Here is a 21155-nt window from a genome sequence, read left to right as displayed (position 1 = left end):
AAATGACACTCTGGCCACTACTACGTCAGGTTAATAGCTGCCATTCCAAACATTTTAGCTCAAGCGTGCCCATGAATTAATCATGACCTCCAATTTAATCACCTTGTAGAGAAATGAAAATTTTGAAGAAATTGTGTTAAATTCCGACTGTCAAACCCTTATCAAGGCGTGTCTACTAATGAATTTTGAAATTGGAGTTGGACTTCCTTGATTTTGACCAAATAATGAATTGGTTCTTTAGTTCGTTTTCCACCAATTTTTTTTTAAATCACAAATTGAAGTAGCTAATAGGTTGATGATCTTATTTTCCATGTTTCTTTGGGTAATTAAAAAAAAGATGATCTTCATTTTCATTTCTTGATTAGTTACAAGTTATTGCCAGAGGGGAGATTAATTTTTAGAAACATGGTTGGAGAAATTCTTCTCTCCTTAGTAGTTGATGTCTAGGTGGTGTCCTATCATTCGTGCGTACTACCACCCACCTGGCAAATGCCACGTGGTAATATGGTACAACATAATAATCTCTCTCTCCTTGCTAAGAACATGATAACACATAAACCCAATGGCAATGATGAACTGAACTTCATTGAAATGGATGACATGTTAAATTTAAAGTGCATAATCAAATTTGCATTGCTAGCATGCCTTCACTGTTTACAAGGTGGATGCGAATGCTACACATAGAATACCTGCCCGACATTCAAGAGGCTCTCATGAGGAACGTTGAACATTACACTGTTTTCCCTACACATCTTCCTAAGAAATGCATATAGGTAATCAATAGCTATTTTCTTCCAAAACTTTGATTCCCTCCTAGCTTCAATTACAGTGTTTCCCAGTATGTGCACCACCCCTGCATCTCTACAGTTGTTCAAGAATTCTACCTCATCATCGGTTCCAACCTGGTTGCTTGCCGGAATGGAGGAGGTAATGTTGTTTGCATGCAATGGAGAATCATCAGGCACGATCGAGTCCCCTGACGCAATTGACCGGTTCACATTGGAATGAAGCATATTGCTGCTATTACAAAACAGGCCATCTCCTGATTGCTTAGTTTGTTGGTCAAGTAAACTAGATAAATCAGAGTCTGAAGACGCTTCCATCAGGTACTCAAGCCGGACAAACATGAAAAGGCTTTGAAAGAGCTTTTTCTCAAAATCATCATCCTTTTTATGGTCGTCTTTATAGCCATACCTTGCAACACAACGGAACATGTGGAAATTCTTGGGTCCGATCCGCTTTACAAGGAACCGCTCTTCCTCTGGTACTGTCCAGACAGGAAGGTACTTCACGCAGACAAAGACAACAACAGAATGGATGGCGGGTAGGTTGGTGATAAAATGAGAGAAGATGCGGGGCACTCCGCTTGCTAGCTCAGTGTACACAAGGCCTATCCCAGGTACCCGAACCAGTCCTAAACTGGGACCAAGTCCAAGAATCCATGCCATGGAAACCTTACTATGCATCTCAATCTCAAACCGTTTTACTGTCCCATAATGCCAAACATACATGATGATAAAGAAGGATGTTGCGATCACAAGAGGAACCCAGCCACCTTGATTGACCTTGAGGAGCACAGCAGAAAAGTAAGTGCCCTCCACAACCAATGATAAGCCAGTGAAAATCAGGACAAGAATCCAGTGGCAGCGCCACACTAATATCATGACTAAAATCATAAGCAGTGTGGTTACCAACATGACTACACAAACCGCTGTCCCTGTTGCAACATGTAAAATTATGTTATTTGGTGCAATATAATTTCAACCAAGAAGCGTAGAAGGATATGTGATAAATAACAGAACAGAAGTTTGAGAAGAGAAATGGGAACAAAATTTGCCTAGAATTGTACCCTGTAATCCTTCAAACTAACCAATGTATCCTACTCGGGCGGAACAGTTACAACTGGAAGCAGATGGGAAACAAAAGGAAAAAAAATGACATTGAAAGGTACTGAAAAAGAAGGATAAACTGTAATATAGACCTCATCCTTAATGATTATTTTGATTTCACAGCCACTGGCCAAGCTGACCCCCATAATCCAGATCAGAGAATCTTTTGCATAATATGGATAAACATGGAGCTAGAGAATGTTTAGAAATTATGGAAGATATGAAAGACAATAATGATTAATCCATTCAAAAGTTAGTCTATATGGAGATTCAGCAAGATGAGAAGATGGCATGATATGAGGAGGAAAATGATTTTTTCATGAATGCTACACAAAAGTTAATTTCGTACTAACTAACTGAAGTAGATGTCTTTACCCTCGCCAAAAAAAAAAAAGGTAGAGTAGATGTCTTGTTATCAACTCATGCTAACACACATGCCCAACCCACACAAGAAACACACATGTGGGACATTTTATAATGTATGTAGAAAGAATTCAAACAAATTCACACACTGACCTGAATTTCATGAACTTGTGTATTAACAAAAGAAGATATATGTATAAATAAAATAAGCTACATCTGGTTAAACTCACCAGAGGCATTGCCAATTTGGTTTTGATTTTTAAACCCAGCAGTCACGACAATGCAGAGAATCATAACAATCCAATTAATTTCTGGAATATAAATCTGGTGACGGTACTTCCTAGATGTATGTACGACTTTGACTCTTGGGAAACAGCCTAGTGCAAGGGCCTGCTTGATTAATGAAAAAGTTGCAGTTATGGTGGCCTGACTTGCAACAACAGCAGCTGCAGTTGCAACAATAAACACAGGCCAATATATGTTGTCTGCAAAAAAGATTAATCAGCATCTTTCAGCAATAGATTACCATAAACACGAGTATTCATGCCACTCTGAAAATATATGTAAAGTTTAAAGAGTTTTCTTGAATAACAGGCTTCTACTTACATAAACAATAAACACCTAAGCGTAAATGTTTATTTTATATTTAAGAGATCAAACAAACCTGGAATGGAATGATAAAAAGCACCGATCACGTTATTTGAATTTTTCATGAGGTATGCAGCTTGGCCACAGTAGGCCAATAGAAGGCATGGAAATACAACTAACGTGAAAGCAATCTGTATGGACGAGACTGGGAAATGGGATAGGTCAGCAAAAAGTGCTTCTGTTCCTGTAAATGTTCACAACCACTCTTCAGGGAAAAGTCACAAACTCACTTGAATTTCATAAATGAAAATTGAAGATCATAAAAAAGGACAATACATGACTATAGAACATTTACCTGTTATACTAAGCATAATACCTCCGAGAGATGTCCACCCACCTTTTCCTCCCCTCTTAAAAAATCGATATACATATACAGGTGAAAAAGCTTTTAAAATGCTACTTTCATACTTCCAAATGTTGAACATGCCAATTCCTCCAATTAAGAGAAACCAAAGGAGTACAATGGGTGCAAACAGCCAACCAACTTTATCTGTACCATGGTGTTGCATGGTAAACAAAAGTACCAGTATAACAACAGCAACAAGCACAACCACCTCTGTACACCAAAGTGCAGTTATAATTACATTTGGAAGAAATGATATATTGAGTCACATACTTGACAAAGCAAATGAAAAGATATCTTCATATCCAAAAGCATGGAGATACCATTACTAATCTTAGAGTGCCCCACGTTGATCCCACCAACTGCTGACAGAACTGCAAAATATAGCATGAATCGATTAAGTGTTACGCATGCTTACCGAATAGAATATGATCAAGGAAGTACCTTTTATCATTTAGAAAAGAAACAAAAAAATTGAAAAAAGAATAGTTTTCACAAATCAGGATAAAGATTGCTCCGTGTGCATTGCAATAACTTCCCTTATGATTTAATTCTCTAACAACATTACGCAGGTTGAATGTGTTTGGGTTTCTGTAACATAGGGAGAAGATAGAGGGCAGAGTGGAAAAAAGCGTTCAACCTTATGTGGGTATTGCGTAAAACAAAATAACATAAATAAGCAGGTTACTTATGAAGATAGATAGACAGCAGAACCATTCTACAATATCAACCATGAAGATGGGTACCTGATATGGCTGGAGTCAGAATTCCATCCCCAATCACCATGCAAGAGCCAACTAGGACAAGAATAAGAAGTGTGCTCTGCGTTAATGCATGTCCCTCCAACCATCTTTTGGTTCTTGCAGTGAATGATTGCTCATCAAATGTAGAATGGCTATATGTTGTTAGTGCCTCATCCGTCTGGTCTTGGTTAGAAATAGCCTTAATTTTTGCATGTCGACAGAGTAGTGAATAAAGAGCAAATGTTCCACCTGCAACCATATGAAGAGGATAAGTTTACAAGAACTCAGTGTCGGCAAAACAAATTGGGAAATTGGCTCATTAGGAGGGAAGATACTGCCATAATGCACGCAACGGTATACTATCATTAGAACTACATCATGAAATATAGCAAAGAATTCTGGCATCCATTACTTTTAAAATATTACTCTTTTACTTGGTTTACAATCTTCCATAAACTCATTATGTACATCTGCACGATTGATAAAGCACTACAAACCTCTTGCTTTGAAGGTGAGTGTGTAAGATCACAATTGCGTTTACTTTCTCAAACGAAGCTGGAAGTTAATCCAAAATGTTTCTATTATGTGGGCACCTTGTGCATGTTCACCTATTGTTATCCTCTATAATTACATGTGTATCCTGTGACTCTCACCAATCGTACTCTTCCCCATTTACTTAATTCTATCTTTAAGTTTTCTATGATCAGATGGAACCATCAGGAAGAAAATCTGCCATCAACTTTCCCAAAGGAAAGCAGAAATAAGGGCAGTCTTGATTCAGCCTTAAGAGAATGGGAAGGGAATGAACACTATTAGCACTACATCAGAACAAGCCATAACGGCATCCATATTTCAGATGTAATTGTCCCTTATTGAGAAATCAAACATAGATAAATTGGATTAATTATCTGAGCACCGAATTCAAGGTAATGCCTAACATTAGAAAGGCGGGGAGGGGAAGGAGGAGTTTATATATGGATGAAATAGAACTAGACTAAAGTAACATCATTGGTTGAGATCAATTACCTTGACCATTGTCATTTGCTCTGCAGACAATAAAAACGTACTTGAGGAGTGGAATAAGAGTGAGGGAGTAGATAATAACCGATAAAGCTCCGATTAAATCCTCTGGGTCATCAATTCCATCAGGAAATGTGTTGTAGAAAACATACAGAGGAGATGTGCCTAAATCTCCATACACCACACCAAGGCTTTGAAATGCAAGCTGCAGAAGCATTAATGTCGAATATTTCTGCAAGGAAATCAGCAACAAATGCTACTTAACTGATCCTAAACACACAAAAACTTCAATTGACTGCCAGATTTTTAAAATTCAAAGCCTTCAGATTTGACATTTCTAATGATATTGGTAAGTTAGGCTTTGAAACAGTTCACTGCAGAATGGGGGAAAGAGAGAAAGAAAACCTTTTCCGTGTACATATTTCTAAGCCTTTTAGCCTCCTCATCCATGGGCTGATCAAGCTGCTGATCCAAAACCCAGACGCTACCTTTATTATTATTATCAGTGTTTTCATCAGCAGGGGTTCTTCTAGCCATTTGCATCTCCATAATTCAAATGATTCTCCCTCCCTTCCACCAATTCACCTCTCCAAGTTTTTTCAATGCCCCAGTTCCCTTTCTTGGCCTCCCTCTATATTGAAAGCTGACTGAACCTAATGCAAACAGATATCAGTGTTGAAAATTTGAAGATTCTTCTGCTTTTGAATTGCTATCAAATTACCAGGAAAACATCTCAGCAGTAACCTAATGCAAAACATCTAAGCAGTACACAAAAAATGAATAAAAATCCAGAACTCCCTTGAAGCCATGACAACCCAAGAACACCCAGCATATACAATCTACATTAAAAAAATGTAAAATATCAAAGGAAAAAAAGGAAAAACGAAACTTTTAGTGGCTTTCTTACTTGGTTGTAAGTGATATTCCCAAGGTGGGTTTAGCCCTGAAGACTTCAAGTACCCATCAAGCATACCACAAGGGTGACAAAGATGAACAGAGGCCATTCTTTAGAGCAAAGAGTAATTCTTTATTCCAGTTAGGGCCTCTCGTTATAATACAGTGCAAATATTGTTTCTTTCCTTTTTTCAATTATAGTGTCACGTTAGAGTATGATCACGGGATATAACTCGTTCAAGTAATAATATATAAATAGATATTTATTCATTTCAATCCTGAAAGAAATTTCAGTTGCAATTGTTTTTAGTTTTTTTCCATTTGGTAAAAGGGCCTCTTACTCTTGGAAAGTAACTGTTATGCATGCAAAGATTCTAAATGTACAAGAAAATGCCAAATATACACAGCAAATATGCCTAAGATTTAGAGCGCGCATTTTTTTATACACGTAATCCAATAAGGATTGGGGCCCACATAGTTAAAAACAGGGACTGTTCAGAGAAATATCAGAATATAAAAACATGACAGACACGTGTGTTTATTAAGTTTTGGTTTCTGAGGGGATTTAGTCATTCCAATTCCTCAAAAAATTCACGTGAGAATTTGTACAAATAGATCAAACGAGGATAAAGTAGAATAGTCAGAGCAAGTAGAAGATAATTTAAAAAAGAAGGGAGAAGTCATTATTTTTTATTATAGTGTAAGGTATCTTTGACAGTGAGGGGGTCTTAATTATAGTAATAATAGTTCTGTGATTTTCAATCTCTTTAAATTATGAATCCCATGATTTAGCTTAAGTTTATTTGTTTCTGGGCTTTTGGTCCCCACTTCACACAAAAAAAGGACAAAAAAAAGTATCCATGTGCTTGAAAATATATTAAAGCTGACGCAATATGATTTGGACAAGACTGCATACTAACCTTAGTAAAATAGATTACGAAAGAAGTACAAATGAAATACGGTGAAAAATATGTAGGTGTATAATTTGATGAATGTAGGGGTGAAAAATTCAGCCATTATAAAGTAGTATTTTTATTTAATACTATGTGAAAGTTAAATGTGGAAGTTGATGTTCGCAAAACTAATCGGCAATTACGAGACTAATCTTCTTATACACTCCTTACAAGCTTTCTTAACTTAATGCGACAATTCTTTACATCCTCACAACATACTCAACCACACTTGTGGTCGTGACTCATGATCTTCTTGAATGTTTCCACACTTGTGTTAACTTGTCTCAATCAAGTTAACTTTATGTTCTTCTGGTTTCAATCATAGTGACTCTTGAGCAAAACTTGGCATAAACTACCCCTTGAATTTTCGCTTGAGCAAAACTAGCATTGCTCACATTGAAATACGGTTTTTTTGGTGTTTTTTCAATGAAATCCTAGATGACAAAGGCAGGGAGTAATGAATACTGATACATAAACAAAATTAAAGAAACATGGTTAAAAAAGTTCTTGATGCCCAAGTGTCGTCCCATTATTCGTCTGTACTGCAATCCGGAAAATGCCACCTGAGAATACCGTGCTACCTAATAATCTCTCCTTGCTAAGAACATGATAAAAACATACCTCAGTCATTACAAGATGTGAATGCTATACATAGAAAACTTGTCCAACATTCAAGAGGCTCTCATGAGGAACGTTGAACATTACACTATTTTCCCTACATATCTTCCTAAGAAATGCATATAGGTAATCAATAGCTATCTTCTTCCAAAACTTTGATTCTCTCCTAGCTCTTACTACGGTATTTCCCAACATGTGCACCACCCCTGCATCTCTACAGCTGTTCAGGAATTCTATCTCATCAGTCTCCACCTTGCTGCTTGCCGGAACGAAGGAGGTCATGTTGTTTGAATGCAAGGGAGAATCATCAGGCACAATCGAGTCCACTGACGCAATTGACAGGTCTACATCAGAGTGAAGTATATTGCTGCTATTACAAAACAGGCCATCTTCTGATTGCTTAGTTTGTTGCTCAAGCAAGCTAGATACATCAGAGTCTGAAGATGCTTCCATCAAGGACTCAAGCCGGACAAACATGAAAAGGCTTTGAAAGAGCTTTTTCTCAAAATCATCATCCTTTTTATGGTCGTCTTTATAGCCATACCTTGCAACGCAACGGAACATGTGGAAATTCTTGGGTCCAATTCGCTTTACAAGGAACCTCTCTTCTTCCGGGACTGTGCAGACAGGAAGGTACTTCACGCAGACAAAGACAACAACAGAATGGATGGCGGGTAGGTTGGTGATAAAGTGAGAGAAGATGCGGGGCACTCCGTTTGCTAGCTCACTGTACACAAGGCCTATCCCAGGTACACGAACCAGTCCTAAATTGGGACCAAGTCCGAGAATCCATGCCATTGAAACCTTACTATGCATCTCAATCTCAAAGCGTTTTACTGTACCGTAATGCCAAACATACATGATGACAAAAAAGGCTGCTGCGATCACAAGAGGAACCCAGCCACCTTGATTGACCTTGAGGAGCACAGCAGAAAAGTAAGTGCCCTCCACAACCAATGATAAGCCAGTGAAAATCAGGACAAGAATCCAGTGGCAGCGCCACACTAATATCATGACTAAAATCATAAGCAATGTGGTTACCAACATTACTATACAAACTGCCGTCCCTGTTGCAACACGTAAGATTATGTTAGTTGGTGAAATACCTATTTCAACCTAGACACATATTAACACAGGAAGATATGTGTTTAAATAAGATAAGCTACGTTTGGTTAAACTTACCAGAGGCATTGCCAATTTGGTTTTGATTTTTAAACCCAGCTGTCACGGCAATGCAGAGAATCATAACAATCCAATTAATTTCTGGAATATATATCTGGTGACGGTACTTCCTAGATGTATGCACGACTTTGACTCTTGGGAAACAGCCTAATGCAAGGGCCTGCTTGATTAATGAAAAAGTTGCAGTTATGGTGGCCTGACTTGCAACAATAGCAGCTGCAGTAGCAACAATAAACACAGGCCAATATATGCTGTCTGCAAAAAAAGATTTATTGGCATATTTCAGCAATAAATTACCATAAATATGGGGTATTCATGCCACTCTGAAAATATATATAAAGTTTAAAGAGTTTTCTTGAATAACAGGCTTCTACTTACATAAACAATAAACACCTAAGCGTAAATGTTTATGTTGTATTTAAGAGATCAAACAAACCTGGAATGGAATGATAAAAAGCACCGATCACGTTATTTGAATTTTTCATGAGGTATGCAGCTTGACCACAGTAGGCTAATAGAAGGCATGGAAATACAACTGACGTGAAAGCAATCTGTATTGACGGGACTGGGAAATGGGATAGGTCAGCAAAAAGTGCTTCTGTTCCTGGAAGTGTTCACAACCAATCTTCAGGGAGTAAGTCACAAACTCACTTGACTTTCATAAATGAAAAGTTAAGATCATAAAAGAAGATTATGCATGCATAGAACTTTACCTGTTATACTAAGCATAATACCTCCGAGAGAAGTCCACCCATCTTTTCCTCCCCTCTTAAAAAATCGATATACATATACAGGTGAAAAAGCTTTTAAAATGCTACGATCATACTTCCAAATGTTAAACATTCCAATTCCTCCAATTACGAGAAACCAAAGGAGTACAACTGGTGCAAACAGCCAACCCACTTTATCTGTACCATGGCGTTGCATGGTAAACAAAAGTACCAGTATAACAACAGCAACAAGCACGACTACCCCTGTATACCAAAAGTGTGGTTATAATTAGATTTGGAAAATTTGATACATTGAGTCACGAACTTGACAAAGCAAATGAAACGATATCTTTATATCAAAAGCATGGAGATACCTTTACTAATCTTAGGGTGGCCCACATTGATCCCACCAACTGCTGACAGAACTGCAAAATATAGTATGGTTAGGTATTCCATATACGTATTGAATAGAATATGGATAAGCAGCTTCCAATAAAACTGATAAAGGATCATACTCACCTCAGCAGGAGTTATCAGAGAATATTTGTAGAAAATTACAACACTCACACTTAGTAAAATGCTTTCAAGGAAGTACCTTTATCATTTAGAAATGAAAAAAAGAACGGATTTCATGATAAAAATTGGTCTGGGGTGCAAGGGCATTCAATAGCTTCCCTTATTATTTACTTCCATAGGAACAATTTATGCATGTTGAATGTGTTAGGGTTTCGGTAATAGATGGAGAAGAAAGAGGAGATAGTGGAAAAGAGTGTTTGTGGGTATGTGTAATACAAAGTTACATAATAAGCAGATTAGTTATGAAGATAGTAGACAGAAGAACTATTCTACAATATCAACCATGAAGATGCCTACCTGATATGGCTGGAGTCAGAATCCCATCCCCAATCACCATGCAAGAGCCAATAAGGACAAGAATAAGAAGTGTGCTCTGCATTAACGCATGTCCCTCCAACCATCTCTTGGTTCTTGCAGCAAATGATTGCTCACCAAATGTAGAACGGCTATATGTTGTTAGTGCCTCATCTGTTTGGTCTTGGTTAGGAATAGCCTTTATTTTTGCATGTCGACAGAGTAGTGAATAAAGAGCAAATGTTCCACCTGCAGACATTAGGAGGATAAGTTTGCAGGAACGTGCGGACAAAATCAGATAGGGAAATTTGCCTCATTGAGAGGGAAGATACAGCCATAATGCATGCTACTGTATGCTAGCATTAGAATACATAACGAAAATCATTTAATATATAGCAAAGAATTCTGACATTCATTACTTTTAAAATGTCACTCTTTCACTTAATTTACGATATTCCATAAATCACTATTAACCATAAACTCATTGTGTACATCTGCATGATTGATGAGTATAAAGCACTACAAACCTCTCGCTTTGAAGGGGTGTGTGTAAGATCACAATCGTGTTTACCTTCTCAAAGAAGCTGGAAGCTAATCCAAACTGTTTTATTATGTGGATACCTTGTACACGTTCACCTATTGTTATCCACTATCATTTGATATGTGTCCTGTCCCTTACCAATTTTGTTCTTTCCCCTTTAATTGATTCTATCTCTAAGTTTTCTATCATCAGATGGAATCATCAGGAAGGAAATCTGTCATCAACTTTCCCAAAGCAAAGCAGAAATAAGGACAGTCATCAATCAACCTTAAAAGAATGAAAAGGGAAGAACAAATGAACTGCACTATTGGCACTACATCAGAAAAAGGCCATAACAGCTTCCATATTTTCGATGTAATTGTCTCTTATTGAGAAATCAAACACAGATACATTAGATTAATTATCTGAGCACAGAATTCAAGGTAATGCCTAATATTATAAAGGTGGGGAGAGAGGAAAAGAAGCTTATATATGGATGATATAGAACTAGAATAAAGTAACATCATTGGTTGAGATCAATTACCTTGGCCATTGTCATTTGCTCTACAGACAATAAAAACGTACTTGAGGAGTGGAATAAGAGTGAGGGAATATATAATAACAGATAAAGCTCCAATCAAATCCTCTGGGTCACCTATTCCATCAGGAAATGTATTGTAGAAAACATACAAAGGAGATGTGCCTAAATCTCCATACACCACACCAAGGCTTTGAAATGCAAGCTGCAGAAGCATTAATGTCGAATATTTCTGCAAGGAAATCAGCAACAAGAGCAAAGACAAATAAACTGATCATAAAAAAACAAAGACAAATATTTCTGCAGAAGCATTCCTTTGCACAATTCATTTTCCTTTTCTTTTCTCCAAATAAACTGATCATAAAAAAACAAAAACAAAACTTCAATTGACTGCCAGATTTTAAAAATTCAAAGCACAGAATTGACATTACTAATTATATGGGTATTTTAGGCTTTGAAACAGTTCACTACAGAATGGAGGAGAGCGAGAGAGAGAGAGAGAGAGGGAGAAAGATAATACCTTTTCCTTGTACATATTTCTAAGCCTCTTAGCCTCCTCATCCATGGGCTGATCAAGCTGCTGATCCAAAGCCCAGACGCTACCTTTGTTATCAGTGTTTTCATCAGCAGATATTCTTCTAGCCATCTGCATCTCAATAATTCAAATGATTCTCCTTCCCTTCCACCAATTTAACTCTCGAGTATAATTTTTTCAATCCCCCAGTTGTTCTTTCTTACTCTCCCTCTACATTGAAAGCTGCAACCCCATATACTTTAGTCCTGACTGAACCTAAACCAAAACAGATATCAGTGTTTACAATCTGAAGATTCTTATGCTTTTGAATTGCTAGCAAATTACCAGGAAAAAAAATCTCAGCAACAACTAAAAATTACTTCCCCAATTAAGAAGCTATCAAGTATGAAACATTAAAAGATCATTCAAGTGAATCAAATCCACTACCCAGAAATCCAACACAGATGAACAAGTTGAATAGACAACAAAACCCAGAGCATGCATTTTAATACCTCAATTGAACGGAGATAAACTGCTACACAAAAAATGAACAAAACCCAGCACTCCATTGAAGCCATGACCATCCAAGAACACCCAGCAAATGATTTACATAGAAAAATGGAAAGGAAAAAAGGAAAAACAAAACAAAACAAAATCAAAACTTTCAGTGTCTTTACTTGGTTGTAAGTGATATTCCCACGTGGGTTTAGCCTTGAAGACTTCAGGTACCCATCAAAGCATACCACAAGAGTGACAGAGATCAACAAACGCCATTCTTCAGAGCAAAAGGAGTAACAGAGAGAGGGCGGTGCTCCTAGTTCATTTAGCCATTCTTATCCTAGTTAAATTATAGAACATGGTAAATATTGTTTTTCCCCCCTTTTCTGGTTAATTATCCTCGTACTTATCAGCAAGCTTGTGTTTTGGCGACAACCCAAATACGATCTTTGTTAATGTAGAAAATACCAAAATTACTCATTGCCTAAGATTTAGAGCGCGCGTTTCTTATGTACGAAATCCAATGAGGATTTGCGTTGCGTCCACTTAGTTAAGGGAATATTTGTAGAAGAAAATTAATACAAAATGAAGGGCAAGGACATTCTTTTCACTAAGCATCGAGTGAAGACAAGCACACATGTTTGGGAAAACAAAAATAAAAGGCAACTGTGAATGTGAGGAGGTTCTAATTATATTAATAATACAAATTTATAAATAAACCCAATCCTAGACATGTATTTATAAAAAAACTCAAGATATTTAAACAGTCAATTTTTTGGGTGTGTTTATAAATAGGTTTTGAGTGTGTGTAATGATGGGTTTTGGGTGTGTTTATAAAGTGTTTTGGGTGTTGGGTTTTTTTATAATTTCAACTTCTATTTTGGGTGTTTTAGTGAAACTCCCTATTAATAATCTATATTTTGTGATCAGTAATTCTGTGGTACTGAATGAATAACTAAAAGAATGAAAGGACTCATTTATGATATCTTTATTAACAGAGCATGGTTATGTGATCTTTGTTAAGAGATTGGTGTGGCTAGCTAGGCCACGTAGTAATGTTTTAGCTTAATTTAAGATATTTGTTTTTGGGTTTTTGGCCCTCACTTCACCCAAAAATAGAAGGAAAAATCCAATGAAAAGAAGTAGCGCTTGAAAATATCACAAGCTGAGACATTATGATTTGGACAAGACTGCATACCAACAATAGGTTGACGTTAAGTCAAAACATGGAGTTTTGTTGGATCCAACCGACTCACAATTTCTTTTTTGGTAATTTGAGTCAATTGCTGGTTTATACTACCAAAAAGTGTTTATACATAGAAAATCTGTCCAACACTCAAGAGACTCTCATGAGGAACATTGAAGAGTACACTGTTTCCTCTACATATCTTCCTAAGAAATGCATAAAGGTAATCAACAGCCATCTTTTTAAAACAATTTGAGTCCCTCCTAGTTCTCACTACAGTATTTCCCAGTATGTGCACCACCCCTGCATCTCTACACCTGTTCAAGAATTCTATTTCATCGATCTCCACCAGCTGGCTGCTTGTAGGAATGGAGCACGTCAGAGGCTGGCTCACGTATATTGGAGAATCAGCAAGCTCAATTGAGTCCACTGATGTAATTGACAGGTCTGCACTGGAGTAAGGTATACTTCTGTTGTTGTTATTGTTCCACATGGCATCTCTTGATTGGATTGTTTGCTGGTTAAGTATACTGGATACATCAGAGCCTGGAGATCCTTCCATCAGGGACTCAAGCCGGACAAACGTGAAAAGGTTGTCAAAGAGCTTCTCCTCAAAGTCATCATCCTTTTTGTGGTCGTCTTTGTAGCCATATCTTACAACACAACGGAACATGTGGAAGTTATTGGGTCCAATCCGCTTTACCAGGAACCGTTCTTCTTCTGGGACTGTGCAGACAGGAAGGTACTTCACGCAGACAAAGACAACAACAGAATGGATGGCAGGAAGGTTGGTGATAAAGTGAGAGAAGATGCGAGGCACTCCAGTGGCTATCTCAGAGTACACAAGTCCTATCCCAGGTACCCGAACCAGTCCTAAACTGGGACCGAGTCCAAGAATCCATGCCATCGATACCTTACTGTGCATCTCAATGTCAAAGCGTATTACTGTACCGTAATGCCAGCCATACATAACGATAAAGAAGGCTACCGCAATCACAAGAGGAACCCACCCACCTTGATTGACCTTAAGGAGTACAGCAGAAAAGTAAGTGAACTCCACTACCAATGTTAAGCAAGCGAAAATGAGTACAAGAGTCCAATGGCAGCGCCACACTAATATCATGACTAAAATCATAAGAAATGTGGTTACCAACATGACTACAACAACAGCCGTCCCTGTTGCAACATGTACGATTGTGTTAGTTGTTGCAAGTTCAACCAGCGAGCTTGGAAAGGGATACAACAAGTAATAGTCAGAGCGCAAGTTTAAGAAGAGAAATGTGAACAAGATTTGTCTAAAATTTCACCCAGTAATCACTACTCGGGATGAAATTCATTGGCTCATTCAAAAGTTTATAGCTTATTCCATGACATGTTACTATAGGGATATTATGCAGAATCAGAAGAAGGTGTGATATGAGGGGAACAAGAGGATAAACTCACCAGCAGCGTTCCCAATTTGGCTTTGATTTTTAAATCCAGCTGTCACCGAAATGCATAGAATCATAAGAATCCAATTAATGTCTGGAATATATATCTGGTGATGGCTCCTTGATGTATATACAACTTTGACTCTTGGGAAACAGCCAAGCGCAAGGGCCTGCTTGATTAATGAAAAAGTTGCAGTTATGGTGGCCTGACTTGCAACAATAGCAGCTGCAGTTGCAACACTGAACACAGGCCAATATATACTTTCTGCAAAAATGATTAATCGGCATCTTTCAGCAACAAATTACCATCAACATGGGGCATTCACTCTACTCTGAAAATGTATGAAAGTTTAAGAGAATTTTCTTGAATAACAGACTTCAAATGAAAATTGTCATGTATAATTTCCTAGTTATTTATGAAATTCTTCATGAAGTGTAAATTCCTAGTTCCTACAACACTCTTACTCACATAACAGACCAACTCCTAAAAGCCATTTTTTCTTTTTGATGTCCAAACTGGTCTTCAAGAATGAGAGCAACTCCATTGTTAGGAAAGTGCTAACGATGATCATTATACCCATAACTAAATCACCCTTCCAAGTACTAGTATTTTATTTTTGAACTGCTTCAGTTTCAGTATCATGATATCTCTCATAAATATTGAGCTTGGTGCTCAGACAAGAAATGTGTTATGTTCATATCTTGTTGACAAGTTCCTCACATGTTGTAGGGACATCACACACACAGATCAAACAAACCTGGAATAGAGTAATAAAAAGCCCCGAACACATGATGTGGATACACTATATTTTATAGTTGAGAGATCAAACAAACCTGGAATAGAGTAATAAAAAGCCCCGAACACATGATGTGGATATTTCATAAGGTAGGCAGCCTGACCAGAGTAGGCTAAAAGAAGGCAAGGAAATGCAACTAATGTGAAAGCAATCTGTACGGACAGGACTGGGAAATGGGATACGTCAGCAAAAAGAGTTTCTGTTCCTGTAAATGGTGCACAACCAGTATTGAGAGAGTAAAGTCACAAAATTCAGATCAGAAACAAGAGAAGAGATCAAATTCAATAATAGCATACAGAAATTTTACCGTTTATACAAAGCATGATACCTCCGAGAGATGCCCACCCATGTGTACCACCCTTTCGAAAAAATGCTATCACATACACAGGTGAAAAAGCTCTCAAAATGCTAGTATCATATTTCCAAATGTTGAAGATGCCAATTCCTCCAATTAAGAGAAACCAAAGGAGCACAATTGGTGCAAACAGCCAACCGAATTTCTGTGTACCAAATTGTTGCATGATAAACAAAATTACCAGTATAACAACAGCAACAACCACGACTATGTCTGTATAAAGAATGTGTAACTACAATTAGATAAGATTTAGAAAATTGATAGATTCAGTTGCAGAAATGACAAAGAAAATAAAAGAACTTCACATCCAGGAGCATGGAGATACCATTACTAGTATGAAACCGGCAACAATTGATCCCACCAACTGCTGACAGAACTGCGAAAGATAGTATGGTTAAAGTATTACTTTTACTTATCGAAAAGAATATGGCTAAGCAGCTTCCAATGGAACTGAGAAAGAATCATTGTCACCGCATTAGCATTAAAGAAAACATTAATTATTTTCAAAAGGAGCTCTCAGATGTGGTGTACGTAAAATCCTTTGAATCATAGGCAATTTTCCTTCTAGAATAATGTCCTCTATTACATAAGTACAAACTATACAATCAGTTCAAACTGAACAGCCAAAATCAAGCCCCTAATTGGAGGCTTCAAAAGGAATAACATGATGCAATAATATAAGACGGATTAGACTAAAAGAAAAACCCCTGAAGATGTCCATAGAGAAGTTAGAAATCTAATTCTATCTCAAAGTATACCCGCATCCCATCAAACGACCTATTATTTTTTTCCAACCAAATAATCCTCAAAGAAGTCAATACCACACACTGCAAAAGGGTAATCTCCTTTTTATCGGCCCCAATACCCGAATAACCTTCCACCAATGACAAGTAGCAGTTCGTAGGCAAAGCCACACCACCCCAGACACATTCGAATATTAACCCATATTTGCATTGTAAAAGGGCAATGTTAAAATTTATTACCACTCTTCCACTCCCATTTGCACCAAGCATTTTCATGATCCTATGTACGTTTCTATCCACTATATAATTCTTCACTAACTGACAGAAAGTCAAAAACATACATTCTTGGTCAAACGAAGCCCGAAGAAATTTTTCAAAGCTCACCACCCAAAGACATTTCACTTCATAAATTACAAGATCCTATCCAAGAGATGTAAATCATGTGATATGGTTTAACCTTAAGCACAAATGCATCAATTTGTAACATTTCTGGAGTTATGAATAACTCACTTTCATATTGCTTTTTGTGTAAAGAAAAAGTGACAGCAGCATGCATGCAGATAGTTCAGAAAGTGGACTACATATTCAACTTAAGAGTATAGCATCCATTATGCTCAATATAATGGCAACATGAGTACCATTGGAGACAACAAGTTCTCTTCCTTTTTGTCGTCTAATTACTAAAGATATTATTTTTCAAGTGTTATTATGTTTCTATTCCAAAAGTACAAATTTATAAATAAACCCAATCCTAGACAAGCACTATTTAAACATAGAAACACACCCAAAATCAACAATTGAAGTGTGTTTATAAATGGGTTTTGAGTGTGTGTAATGATGGATTTTGGGTGTGTTTATAAAGTGTTTTGGGTGTTGGGTTTTTTTATAATTTCCCCCAATGATCCCTTCCAAAAGTCTATTCCAAGAAGTAACCAATATATCGAAAAATAATTTTTATAATCCTTGCAGCATCTCCATAATTGCCACCAGTTGGTTACTTTGACCCTATCACCTTGCCCAATCTCCAACAGTAGCAGTGCAACATTATTCTACTAGATGCTGAAATCTGTTTAACAACTTTTCTTGTTTAAAGGTTTCCTCATTTAACAAAGGTAACTGCTAAACCTGGCTTATCCAGGCACTTGTTTAAACTCATATATTATTTGGCTGATCTCATTTACCTTTTTGTGTAACCTACTCACATACAATATGTTGAAAAAGATCTGCATCTGTAAGAAGATTATTTATGAACACATAGACAGAAAAATGATCCTACTACATGAACATATATACCTGATATGGCTGGAGTCAGAATACCATCCCCTATCACCATGCAAGAGCCAATCAGGACAAGAATAAGAAGTACGTTCTGAATCAATGCATGTCCCTCCAACCATCTCTTAGTGCTTGCAGCAAATGATTGCTCACCAAATGTAGAACGGCTATATGTTGTTAGCTCCTCATCACTTTGGTCTTGGTTAGGAACAGTCTTTATTTTTGCATGTCGACAGAGTAATGAATAAAGAGCAAATGTTCCACCTGAAACCATGAGGAGGATAAGCTTACAGGAACCAAGTGTTAGAGGAATCAAACATGGAAATTTGCCTCATTCGGAGGGAACATACTGGGATACTCGTATCTCATGGTATATTAGCATCATACATATAGCAAAGGATGCATGATATTAGTTAAAAAAAGAATACATAAAAGAGTCTGAATCACCCCTTGCATCTGATCTCATGAGTTTTTACGTTAACGTAAATATTTTCTTTAGCAATGATTTTTTTTTTAACGGGCAATGCTAGCTCAGAAATCATTTAAAAGAATTAAATCAGGAAAAATTGGGCGTAAAGCAGCAATATTGATATATACAATCACCCAGTGCTATTTCCACATTGAGCAGGTATTTTAAGGACAAAACTGGAAGTGGGTTTCCAGAGGTTTCACAAGAAACAGCTACTATAAAGGAATCCTCCAAGGCTCAAACTTGTGCTCTGCCATCCCACGATGTTGCAGTTCAATCATGACTCGCCCCGATTTTTCAATTTTTTATATGAAACTCCCTTCAAATAAAGATTCACTTTTTGTGTGACTTCAACTTTCAAACATGTATTTCCCTCCCTCTCGATTTTATGCAGTCTTATGGTAAATCATTAAGACAACCCTCCAATATTTTTAAAAGAATTCTGGCATCAATTAATTTCAGAATACTTATTCTTGCACTCACTTTACAATTTTCCATAAGTTCTTATCAACCATAGACTCATTCTGTACATCTTCATGATTGATCCACACAAAGTGTTACAGACCTTTGTCTCTTCCAAGGTGACTATAATAAATCAAAATTATGTTTACCTTCTCAAAGAAGCGGGGATTTAATTTTAAAAAAATCTGTTATGTGGATGTCTTGTACATGTTTACATAATGTTTCTACACCAAATTTTCATCTGTTCCCCTCTCCCTCACAAAATTTATTCTTCCCCCTTTTCTAATTCATGGAATCATCAGGAAGAAAACCTTCCTTCAATTCTTCCAAAGGGAAAGAGAAATAAGAACCACCAATCAATTAAGAGAATGAGGGAAATAAATAAATGAACTGCACTGTTGGCGATACGTGAAACAAAAGGCTCAAAAAACCATCCATAATGTAATCCTACCTACTAGTAAACAATCAATATAGATAAACTAACATTAATTATCTGGGAACTGCATTACTAGTAGAAAGATGGGCAGGGGGAGCCTATATGATTAGAATAAAGTAACTTTATTGGCTAAGATCAATTACCTTGACCATTGTCATTTGCTCTGCAGACAATAAGAACATACTTCACGAGTGCAATAAGAGTGAGGGAATATATAACAACCGATAAAGCTCCAAGTAAATCATCTGGCTCGTCAATTCCATAAGGAAATGTATTATAGAAAACATACAAAGGAGATGTGCCCAAATCTCCATAGACCACACCAAGGCTTTGAAATGCAAGCTGCAGAACCGTTATTGATGAACATTTCTGGAGGAAACAAAAAGCAATCAGAAACAGGAGAAAAGTTAGTCCTAAAATAACACAGTATCTTAAATATCTGTTAATTGCATTCAGGTCATGCCTAGAATGGGCAGGCTACATTCAGTGCAACCATATAGCATGAAAGAGTCACAATCAATAACAAAAGTCTGACTTCATCTAATTGATTGCATTCATTTTCACAATTTCAATTCACGTATTTCTATCTTAACTGAGCATAAACAAGAGAGAGTAAAAAAACAATTGGGTACCAGATACAAAAATTAAAGACTTCAAAAATGACATTCCCAATTTTGGTGAACTGGGCTCTGAAGCAGTTTACTGCAAAATGAGAAGGGGATGAGAGAGACAGAGACAGAGAACCTTGTCCTCGGACATGTTACTGAACTTCTTAGCCTCCTCATCCATGGGCTGGTCCAGCTGTTGATCCAAAGCCCAGACACCACCTTTTTTCTCAGGGTCTTCATTTTCAGTCATTCTGGTGGCAACTTTGCAACTCAATAATTCAAATGGTTCTTCTTCCCCTGCAAGAATTCACCTTTCTGGCAACATTTTTCCAATTTCTCAGTTGGGTTTTTTTCTTCTTCTTCTTCTTCTTCTTAGCTTTCTTCTCTTACCCCAGATTTTCCTTGGTGTTTGCTGGTGGGTTGGGACAACAGTTTGTGGAGGATGAGGGGCAGGAATTTTTGTAAGTCTCATGTTTTTCGGGAGGGCAATAGTAAGGTGGTTGATGCCTTGCCTATTTATGGTGCGCATATCATGTGCCATTTATAGATTTTCATAGTGTTGCTTCTCTCTCGTTTGCTTGTCTTCTCTTGTTTGTGTGTAACTTTGTGCCAAATCTCAAATAAGTGGAAACAGAGTGCTACACCAAAACTGAAGAACAACCCAGAACTCCATTGAACCCGTACACCCCAACGGCGCCCAACTTGTGATTTACGTATAATAAAAAAAGTGCTATAGAAATGTTTTGACATCAAGAAGAAGGGAAATTCTATACGAACCCATTATTTGCTCTTTGCACCCCATAATCTCTTTACACCCCACTGAATTTTAATAAAATTTCAAATTACTCATTATACCCTATTTTTCTTCCTAAATTGCCCTCATGAACCTCATTCCCTAACTTACTGTGTAAACCTCATCTCATATCATATACCACCCATTGAAAACCCTCTTCCCTTTCAGACACACCCCATCTGATATCAAACCTCACCTCATCCCATATCAAGCCCCACCCCATCGAAAATTCCCTCCTCATGTAGACACACCTCATCGCACACCCCATCATATTTACAACAAGCTCCATTGCACATCT

At 37.3% G+C, this 21155-nt stretch overlaps 3 protein-coding genes across 10 annotated transcripts; all 3 read right to left on the bottom strand.

Annotated features, from left to right (window-relative positions):
* Window positions 1-603: 603 nt before the first annotated feature.
* Window positions 604-6079, bottom strand: LOC103325504 (potassium transporter 11-like). 3 transcript variants are annotated; one of them, XM_089048141.1, is made up of 9 exons: window positions 5914-6079; window positions 5412-5764; window positions 5013-5238; window positions 3990-4235; window positions 3567-3617; window positions 3196-3456; window positions 2917-3084; window positions 2483-2737; window positions 604-1717 (listed from the first exon to the last, which is right to left on the bottom strand). In XM_089048141.1, the coding sequence occupies exons 2-9, from the start codon at window positions 5553-5555 to the stop codon at window positions 675-677; spliced, it is 2394 nt and encodes a 797-aa protein (XP_088904267.1). In that variant the 5' UTR covers window positions 5556-5764; window positions 5914-6079; the 3' UTR covers window positions 604-674. The 3 variants fall into 3 exon arrangements, with proteins under 3 accessions (XP_088904267.1, XP_088904268.1, XP_088904269.1); XM_089048142.1 differs by having other exon boundaries at window positions 5412-5715; XM_089048143.1 differs by having other exon boundaries at window positions 5412-5659.
* A 1229-nt stretch (window positions 6080-7308) lies between these two features.
* On the bottom strand, window positions 7309-12915 carry LOC103325477 (potassium transporter 10-like). Of its 6 annotated transcripts, none has more exons than XM_089048147.1 (10): window positions 12483-12915; window positions 12318-12368; window positions 11812-12081; window positions 11298-11523; window positions 10237-10482; window positions 9738-9788; window positions 9367-9627; window positions 9090-9257; window positions 8654-8908; window positions 7309-8538 (listed from the first exon to the last, which is right to left on the bottom strand). In XM_089048147.1, the coding sequence occupies exons 3-10, from the start codon at window positions 11941-11943 to the stop codon at window positions 7499-7501; spliced, it is 2379 nt and encodes a 792-aa protein (XP_088904273.1). In that variant the 5' UTR covers window positions 11944-12081; window positions 12318-12368; window positions 12483-12915; the 3' UTR covers window positions 7309-7498. The 6 variants fall into 6 exon arrangements, with proteins under 6 accessions (XP_088904273.1, XP_088904272.1, XP_088904270.1 ...); XM_089048146.1 differs by having other exon boundaries at window positions 12318-12337; XM_089048144.1 differs by having other exon boundaries at window positions 12318-12340; window positions 12483-12912.
* A 622-nt stretch (window positions 12916-13537) lies between these two features.
* Window positions 13538-20771, bottom strand: LOC103325476 (potassium transporter 10-like). Its single transcript, XM_089048041.1, has 8 exons — window positions 20201-20771; window positions 19600-19825; window positions 18108-18353; window positions 16397-16447; window positions 16024-16284; window positions 15754-15921; window positions 14933-15184; window positions 13538-14665 (listed from the first exon to the last, which is right to left on the bottom strand). The coding sequence occupies exons 1-8, from the start codon at window positions 20312-20314 to the stop codon at window positions 13614-13616; spliced, it is 2370 nt and encodes a 789-aa protein (XP_088904167.1). The 5' UTR covers window positions 20315-20771; the 3' UTR covers window positions 13538-13613.
* Window positions 20772-21155: the final 384 nt, after the last annotated feature.

The sequence above is a fragment of the Prunus mume genome, linkage group LG3 (genome assembly GCF_029339155.1).
Source record: "Prunus mume cultivar Tortuosa linkage group LG3, ASM2933915v1, whole genome shotgun sequence".
NCBI classification, from domain to species: Eukaryota; Viridiplantae; Streptophyta; class Magnoliopsida; order Rosales; family Rosaceae; genus Prunus; species Prunus mume.
This window is presented reverse-complemented; position numbering and strand designations above follow the sequence as displayed.